Below are 9,413 nucleotides of genomic sequence, written 5' to 3' on the forward strand. Positions count from 1 at the left end.
TCTGCCATCATGATGTTGGAGACGGCAGATCAAGAAGCAAATGATGGTCTGGACAGAGGTCAGGAGAAGCCACCTAGGGGAAGGATGAAGGAGCTGCGGCTTAATGATGTGAAAGAACCCATTATGGAAAGAACCAAAAGAAGGGTATTTCCACCCTAAGGAACTGCAAAGACACGGAAGCTTGTGAGACCCAAAGCCCCCAGGGCAGCTGCAGCGAGCATGGGGAGTGACACTGGGAAAGGACACAGTGAGGTCAGGAAGATCCAGCGGGCTTTAGTGCATTTAGATCTGCTCCAAATGTGACAGGAAACCACCTGGGAGAGAGAGTGGTGCTCTGGTTCTGAATTCTAGAAGAGGCACCCAGACTCTGAGATGCCAGGGCTTCCCTCCCCAACACCCCAGTGCTCCTCGGTGTCCACTCGTCGCCATCTGGCTTCAGTACTGCAATGACTCCCCTGCCATGTCCCACTCATGATAGTGGAACCATGTCTGCCTATTAAGGCCTTTATGTCCCCATCCCATCCCCAATTTTTATGTTGAAATCCTGACCCCACTGTGACAGTATGAAGAGCTGGGGCCTTTGGGGGCTGGTAATCAGGTCATGAGGTCACCCTCGGGAATAGGATCATTGCCCTTGTAAGAGAGACACTGAGAGCTCTCTCGCCCTCTTTCTGCCATGTGAACTACAAAAAGAGGGCCACCTTCAAACCTGGAATTAGCTTTCCCTAGACACTGAATCTGCCCATACCTTGGCCTGGGATCTCCCAGCCTCCCTAGCTGTGAGACACTTGCTAGGCTATGGTACTCTGTTATGGCAGCCTGAATAGACCAAGCCGGGGCCCTTGCCAGTGCTCCACCAATAGGGCTGCAGAGAAAAGCCACACCCAGCAGATAGCCAAGTGCAAAGCCTGCCGGTCGGTTTTGTCCAGCTGGGTAATTCCGACATAGGCCAGACATCCTCCAGATCCGGGGGTTTCCAAAGACGGTCTCCTGGCCCCAGAAGAGGAAGTGATAGTTGCCACACACCCTTCCCCTGTGGTTGCTGACTTTGGGATGAGGGGTTTCTGGGGCTCCAAGATGGGCTGAGTCTGCCCTGGCATTTCACAGGTTCCAGGCAAGGGCGGAGCCTGGGCTGGAAAACTAGCACGCTGCCAGGCCCCGCCCAAGGAGTGGAGGGGAGAGGCCACCCAGATTCACACTATTTGAGCGCCCTGCCCCACGTCATGCCTCCTGCCTCCTGAAGTAGAAGTAGGTGAAGTAGACATAGCAACACCCCAGGCTCCTCAAACAGACGCAGGGGCACATGACGCACTGCACATTCCTGGAGCTCTTTCCCTAGAAACAGACCGTTACTACACAAATGCTTTTCCTGACAGTTATGGTACAGCAGAGAGATGAGACCGGGTGACCATTTCAATAAAGAAAGTCAACAAGCCAAAAGGTACATTATAGAGCCCCATGTGAGAAAGGCAAACCAAAGATTTTAAAATAACAACAATTGCCAGCATTTGTAGGGAACACAACAGCATTGTTTTAACCCCTTTGCACATCTTGACTCAGTTTAAGCCCCCCAATGGCCAATGAGGTTGTTGCAGCAGCAAAGAAGGAGAAAGCTCCAAGACCTGGTTAAGAAAGAAAGGATTGATGTGGCGGGGTTACTTAGAGTTGGCAACTTCTATTCATCACAGGAGCCCATGAAGTGAGTACAAATGCAAAGCACAGGAAGGAAATGGATACTGAGAAGCACAGAGACCCAAATGAGTCCATAAAGAATGCCTACAGACCGATAAACATAATTCAATAAGAAAATGGACTTGAACAGATACTTCACTGCAGAAGAGCTAAAGATGGAAAGTAAGCCCATGAAAAGATGCTTAATATCATTAGTCTTCACTACAATGTCTATGATACAAAATACCAACGATGCTGACTGTGGGTGAGAAGGCAGAGCACCTGGACCTCTCACGGGCTGCTGGCGGGAATGCAGAATGGCACAGGCACTCTGGAAAACGGCTTGGCTCAATCTAACACAGTTGAAACTATTCCAACTTGGAGAGCCAGTAATTTCACCTGGGAAAATCACGTAGTGCCAGGTGTGGTAGCACACATCTACAACCACAGCACTCTGGGAGTCTGAGACAGGAGAACCACAAACTAAAGCCCAATTTGGGCAATTTACTGACCTAGTGAGATCCTGCCTCAAAATAAAAAAGGGCTGGGGGTATGGTTCAATGTGAAATTTTTGGGCTCAGTTCCCAAGTTCCTCCCCCAAAATCACATGGACCTGGATAAATGTGTAATATAACTAACAGCACTAATCATCATGGCTATGCTAGAAACAACATAAACATGCATCAAAAGACCATAAAATGATAAATAATAAGGTATTCAAATAACATAGCAATGGAACGACATATTTAAAGCCTCCAACTAACACACACAAACACACACACGCATGCACACAATCAGTGAATCTTACACACATAACTGTTGAGTGAAAGAAGCAAGAACACCAAAGAATACAAATAGCATGTATGGCTCAATTCACATAGAACTCAAAAGTAAGTAAAATGAGACTCAAGTGTTTAGGATCTATTCATGGGTGGGAGGTTCATAAAGCAAGGAAATGACCCCATGAGAATCAGGACTGTGACTGCCTTTGCTGGGAAGACACGTGGTAGACTTCTGGGAGGATGCAGCAACGTCCTATTTATTGCTCTGCCCCAGCTCCTTGCCCTTAAGGCCATAAATACTTGTGGCCATGAGTTACATCACTGCCAAAACATTTGTCTTCCCTGGTACTTTCTGTACACAGTGCAGGGTACAGCTTTGCACAGATGGAACTCTGAGGTCACCCCATGGCCTTCCATGTCAGGCACCAGCTCTGTGCTCCAAGCCTCAGTTTGTTCTCTGTTAATGAGATATGATGGCCCCCATTGTGCCTAGCTTGAAGGACTGGACACCACATGTTAAAGGGCTATAACATGGATGCATTCCCCCCATTTATTGTTGAAAGTCTGGTCCCCGATCCCATATGTTGGGAGGTGGGGCCTACTGTTTGGATCATGAGGGTGGACAGAGTCTTCATAACTGGATTGACGCCATTCCCATGGAATGGGTTAGCTGCAGAGAAGTAGGTCCCTTCTTGCCCTCTCTTTTGCTGCTGCCCTTCTACTTCCTACCATGTTATGACACACAGGACAGGAAGGTCTTTCCCCAGACACAGTCACAGTGTCCCTGGAGAATTGTGCACCAACTAAACTTCTTTTCTTTATCATGTATTGGGTCTGTGGTCTTCTGTCACAGCAACAGACAGTGATGGAAAGAGAGAGTTCTGGGAGCAACTATCTGAATGCCAGGAGAGTCCAGGTCTCCAAAAGGCAGGGAGGCTGCTGGGAAATGAGGCCAAGCTAGACTCTCTCGGGATTGTGGAGAGCCAGCCCTGCTCCGCCCCACTCCACCCTGTTGGCTGCCAGAGAAGACCTGAGTGCCGTACACCATCTTTCAGCAGCCAATGGGCTGAGAGATCAGGAGCAGGTCATATAGCCCATTTCCTGTTTTCAAACGGGGAACTTAACAAAGCGGCAGCCACTTCACCACTTGCCAGAGCTTGAAACGGAGAAGCAAAGGGGACATGTGACCCTGTCTTGGACCCCTGACAAGCACAGATCCTGAAGACCTCAGGTCAGTGTTAGATCCCAAGGTCAGCTGGCCCCTGCCCACCGTGGCCCTGTCCCCATCTCCTGTGACCCTCTCTCTGCACCCTCTGGGGGCAGGGCGGGACAGAGGAGGGTTGATGACAGCTTGGGGGGTGTGCTTAGCACATTGGGGGGCAGCAGGCAGGGAACCCCTATCCCCCCACCCTTGTCACCTCAATTCTTTCTGAAATCCTGGACACGTGTACAACCCATCTCAATCCTAGGGAATAAGTCACTAGGCCTGAGTTTCTCATAAAGTGTGACCAGCGACCTTGTATCAACCTAGCAAGGACCCCAGGGGACCCTGTACAAAGTACAGCCTCCAGAGCCCACCCCAGACCTGCTACCTGGGACTCTGGGCCTTGTGCACTGGGAAATCTACTTTGGCACGAGCCCCCAGCACCCAGCTTCACCCCAAAAGGAGATTCTGTTGCACAGGCACCCTAGGAAGCCCTCGCCCTGGAGGGCTGCTTGGGTGAGCATCCAGGTGTCCTGTGATATCCAGTCTGGCCCAGCTGTGCATCCGATGCTCAAAGCACTTCTGTCTCCCCGGCAAGCCAGGGGCTGTGTTTCACTAGACCAGAGGCTCCGTGATGATGACAGGTCCTCTGCAGCTCCCGGAGAAAGGTGGCATAGGCTCTGCAGGGGGCCTGTGTGCCCATGAGAAAGAAGACTAGATGTGCCAGGAGCTCTTGAAGGGGGAAGCGAGGGTCAGGAACCTGGGAGACAAGGAGGAAGAGAAGGACTGGCACGCATGAGGAGGAGCTGCAGGGTACACAGGACTGGGAAGCTAGTGGTCTTCTGGGATGAGTGAGGCCCCCAAGCCAACAGCACCGACATTTGCAGTGTTTTGTTGTCACCTAGGAACCTTTGCTGCCAAGGCTACAGAGAAGGGAAAACCCACAGAATCCCTGTGTGGCTGTCTCCAAAGAATGTTTAGAGTAACAGGATGGCTGCCCCACTTCACAAGTGGGGAAACTGAAGCCTAGAGAGGGACGGGAAGCTGCTCAGGATCCCATGGACCCACCAATGCACGAGTCTTTCCCTTCCACTCCTCTTTAAATGGGTGGTTCCCAGCTAGTCCCCTAAGAGAAAACGTAAGGGAGCTGGCACTGGCTGCTGAATTCAATTTTTATTCTAAGCCCTGGTTTCATGATCAGCTTGCCTGAGTCTTTACTGGAACATCCCTCAAAGGTATCATTTCTGGGGAGTTAAAGCATCTCCAGGAAAGCGGTGCTGTGCTTCTGACCTGGCACCAACTGCCAGACCAGGAAAGCAGAGCCAGAAGGGGTTGGGACCACAGACACTAGTGTTACCCGACCATCACCCATTTTACAGAGGAGTGCACTGAGTCCATTGCAGAGGAGTGCACCCAGGAAAACAATGGGTCCCCACGAAGTCCTACCAAGAGTCCATCAGATAAGAGAGCATGTGGACCACCTGCTGTTTTGCTTAACCAGCCAAAAAGATGGCACTTCCCTAGCCATCTATCATCTCACCAGCAGAATAGGGCTTGTGGCCCCACTTGGCCTGTGAGGAAATGGAGACCTTGCCTAACATAGTGAGTCAGAAGGAAGGCCCTGGCTCCTGACTGCTAAGAGACAAATAAGGTGTGGAAGCTACACATACTCGGGCATATATAGCCCTGGACCCACCAGGCCCTGCCCTGTGCCTCAGTTTACAAGGAGTGGGTAGATGGAAAGTCCCAGGGGCACCCACTGGACAACTGTCCAGAGGCCACCTGGAGATTGCTTAGGGTTCCTTGGTCTGGTGTAGCCGGAGCTGCCACTGAGGCACAGGCTACAGGCCCTGCTAAGGGCCTCTCCCTAGGCCAGGCCCACTGCGAAAGGCTGCTGTCTCAACAGGGACATAGGAGATGATGCTGCAGCAGCAGTGACCCCACTTCCCTCAAGGCCACAGTCAGCTAGAAGTTCATCCTGGGGACTGGAATCCAAGAGTCCAGAGTTCTAGAGGTAGCATCCCTGTGCAGCTCTCCGGGGTCCTGATAAGCAGGGGCATCCAAATCTCTGCTCCCATACAGAGCCTAGCTGCTTGCTCCAAGTAAATGCTCCCATTGTCCTTTGTCTAACTTGAAGATAGGTGTAATTCTATTCCAGCTTACACCTTAGTCGAGAGTCACTTATTTCTCAAAGCATCCCGATCGTAATAGATAAGACAGCCACTTGGTGCCCGGTGTTGTGTGGAGCCTGAGCTAATGCCTTACAGGGCTGCTGACTTAATCTGCACACCAGCCTCTGAAGGTGGGCTCTGCTATTAGGTTCATTTTCTAGGGAGAAGTTGAGAAATGTGCTGGCCACCAGGTCATCTTGTCTACTCACTAGGGTCACAGTTACTATGTTAACTGGACCCCTGCTGCCCACTCTCCCGACTTGCCCCCATAAGACAGAGAGGGTCTGCTGGGTCTGGGTCCTGCCAGCACATACCAGGCCTTGTTCTTGGGGGACTTCAGCTCTGGACTCCTTTATCACAAAGTGGAGATAAAAGCAGTCCTTCTCGCAGCGGGTGGTCAGACTCAGCAAGACAGCATATTGATCTTGGAGCACGCAGCCAGCACTTCACAAGCATTTGAGACAAATGCTGCTTTGGGTTCCTGATCAGCCATGTGACTCTGAGCTAGACCCCAGTTTCTTCATCTGTTATTTGTGGGAATGCTAGAGTTTTGTGGGCATCAAATTAAAGAAGGAGGTGTCAAGAGGTAGATAATATGAAGTAGGAACAATAATTTGTCAGTGTTTGCTTAAAAATAGATAGATGATGAATAGCTAGCTAGATAGTAAGATAAAATTGAATATTGGACCATTTATCTGGACAAGCCAGCACCTTTCACTCAGGTAGTCATTGAAGCCACTGCCTTCTTTGAAATGACCTCATTTAAAACCCACAGCAACTCAACAGCACTGGTATCACAACAGTATGGGCTCTGTGCCACCTTGAAGGGTCTATGCCACCTTGGCACCATCTGTCCAGCTTAGGGACAGACCCAAGTTTGATCCAGCAGCAGGATGCCACTGTCATTCCCGGAGCCCACCAGCAGGGAGCATGACATGGCTCCTATGGCGACTCCGGGATGTGCACACAAGTGGGCACTCACTGTTCTCTCCTGTGCTCCTGGCAGCCTAGGACCATGGCAAGTGCTGAGCACCCTGGGAGCCCTGGCTGGATGGGAGCCATGACCCAGACTGCAGCATGGACCAAGCAGGAAGCATCCACCACTGGCCCAGACCTCTCACATCCAAGACCTGAAGGACACCTAGGTGGGCTTGAGGCTTGGGGCTTGGGCAGGGAAAAGAGACTCAAAGACATGTGAAATATGAGCGGGGCTCACTTCAGTGGCTGCATCAAGCCAGCTGGGCAGCTGTCTTAACTGGGTCATCCCAAAGAAAGCCTGGAGCTGGGAGATGATCCCAGGAGGCAAGGCAGGGAGCAGGACGCCAGGGGAAAGGGGTAGGAGGCTTCTGTAGGGTAGAATATAGAATAGGTAACCGGGTCTCAGTCCCAGAGATGGTCCTCTGGATGGTGCATGAAACATGTCTCAGTTGTCACATCTGAGAGAAGCTATTATCTGCCAGTCCCATCTTGCATCAGCTGAGGAATGTTCCTAAGTGTGCTGCTTGTACCCCGGAAGTATGCAGGGCCAAAGTCCTAGTTCCTTCACTTAGAAAGCCAGCAGCACCACCTAGAAGATTGAGTGCCAAGGGGACCTGGCCCAGAACTGATAACATCTACTACAGCATCACCTCCTTTCACCATCACCTGAGGTGGACCCACTGACCAACTGCTGTGCCCCATGCAGGGAAACTGGAGCAAATCAAACCCACTCTGGCCCTCAAGCTTGGTGGGGAAACATCAGTGGAAAGTTCAAAATGCAAAACAAAGGCTAAAAGGTCAAAGTGGGAGGCTCCGGATCAAATGCCAAGGGGCGAGTGGAATGACAAGTGGGCTGGGTGGACACAGGTTTTTGGGGCTCAATAAATAAAATCAGGGAAGGAGTCCAAGCTTCCTCAGAATTCTCAGGGGCACAGGGCCCAAGGGAGATTTCAGAAACACTGCGTAGGGGAATGGGAGAGTGGGATTCTTGGTAGAGGAGCAGCACGAGTGAGAAAAAGCAGGGTGCGTGGGCCCTGAGATCCAGGGGCCAGAGACCCAGGCCGAGACCAGCGCAGGACATCTTCTAGCTCTGGTCACTGCACCGTCGTGCGCGCAGGAGGTCCCAGCAGCACACAGAGAGCCTGTGTGATAGAGGGTACAGTGGACAGGCTGGGTCCCTGCTTGTCAGGAACACGGGGTTTCGCAACAGCCAGCCTGCAGGCGGGAAGTAAGTGATGTAATGAACAGAGGTGCATTTCACAACCAAGAAAGGGGCCGGGTGATGGGCTCAGCGGTGGGCCCAGGGGTGGGAGGAGGGGATAATTAGTGCTCTAACAGGGGTAGGAGTTCTGATATCCCATCTGTTGACCGGGCCACTTCTTCAAGCCCTTGCCTCTAAAGTGCCATGGCCTGCTGGGAGTCCCTAAGGGTGCTGTCTTTCCAGATGACCCCAGCGGCCAGAGCTCCAACTCCAGCATGACCACGCGGGAGCTGCAGGAGTACTGGCGGAGCGAGAAGGGCCACTGGAAGCCCGTCAAGCTGCTCTTCGAGATCGCCTCAGCCCGCATCGAACAGAGAAGGGTCTCCAAGTTTGTGGTGAGCCAGAGGGGAAGGAAGGGAGCCCCTTTCACTACCTCCTCCTGCCGCGGGCAAGCCCTGGGGATCCTCCACTTTCCCTACCCTATAGTGGGCGGAGGACACCCTCTATCTCACAGCGTTCTTCCAGAGACTATGACTGGAGAGCTAGGTTTCATGCTCGGCACTGCTGGGTCCCGTGACAATCAGAGACGTATCCGTCACTGTCCGAGAACCGAAGAGGTCATCAGGCCCGTTTATCCCCATGTCATAGGATATCGGTCACCAGTGTTCCCTTTCCACCTATTTCCTCATATCCTTGCTCACTCACTCAGTTTTTTATTTAAATTGACTCACTTTCTAAAATCATTCACTATATTTAAATGAAAGGCCAGTATTAGGCAGGGGATGGTGCCGCGTGCCTGTAATCCCAGCCCTCTGAGAGAGTGAGGCAGGAGGATCACAAGTCCCAGCCCAGCCCGGGGAACTTAGCCATTTAGTGCAATCCTGTCTCAAAAATAGAGTAAAACAGGACTAGATGTGTAGCTCAGTGTAATGCCCCTCGGTTCATTCTCATAGTGAAAGAAGGAAAAATTTTTTTAAAAAAGAAGAAGAAACAAAACGGGCTAAGGGTGTTGTGGTTCAAAGGGAAATGTCACCTAAGCTGCAGTATAAGGGTCTCCCTCTGGCCGCAGATGTACCAGATCGTGGTCATCCAGACAGGCAGCTTCGACAGCAACAAAGCTGTCCTGGAACGGCGCTACTCGGACTTCGAGAAGCTGCAGAAAAGCCTGCTGAAGTCCTACCGGGAGGAGATCGAGGACGTGGTCTTCCCCGGGAAGCTCCTGACCGGGAACTTCTCGGAGGAGATGATCGGCGAGCGCAGGCTGGCGCTCAGGGAGTACTTGCGGATGCTCTATGCCATCCGCGTCGTGCGCCGCTCGCGCGAGCTCCTGGACTTCCTTACGCGGCCGGAGCTGCGTGAGGCCTTCGGCTGCCTCCGCGCTGGGCAGTACGCGCGCGCCCTGGACA

General features: G+C 52.0%; 1 protein-coding gene across 1 annotated transcript in view; it reads left to right on the top strand.

The window, feature by feature from the left end:
* Window positions 1-3,572: 3,572 nt before the first annotated feature.
* Snx20 (sorting nexin 20) overlaps window positions 3,573-9,413 on the top strand; it is a 7,970-nt gene continuing 2,129 nt past the window's right edge. Inside the window, exons 1-4 of the mRNA XM_033757763.1 lie at window positions 3,573-3,684; window positions 6,835-6,973; window positions 8,251-8,402; window positions 9,077-9,397. Coding sequence (XP_033613654.1) covers window positions 6,844-6,973; window positions 8,251-8,402; window positions 9,077-9,397 — 603 coding nt within the window. The 5' untranslated portion in view covers window positions 3,573-3,684; window positions 6,835-6,843. The remainder of the gene's footprint in view (window positions 3,685-6,834; window positions 6,974-8,250; window positions 8,403-9,076; window positions 9,398-9,413) is intronic.

Source organism: Fukomys damarensis, unplaced genomic scaffold (assembly GCF_012274545.1).
Source record: "Fukomys damarensis isolate Sample0158 unplaced genomic scaffold, DMR_v1.0_HiC HiC_scaffold_32, whole genome shotgun sequence".
Lineage (NCBI taxonomy): Eukaryota > Metazoa > Chordata > Mammalia > Rodentia > Bathyergidae > Fukomys > Fukomys damarensis.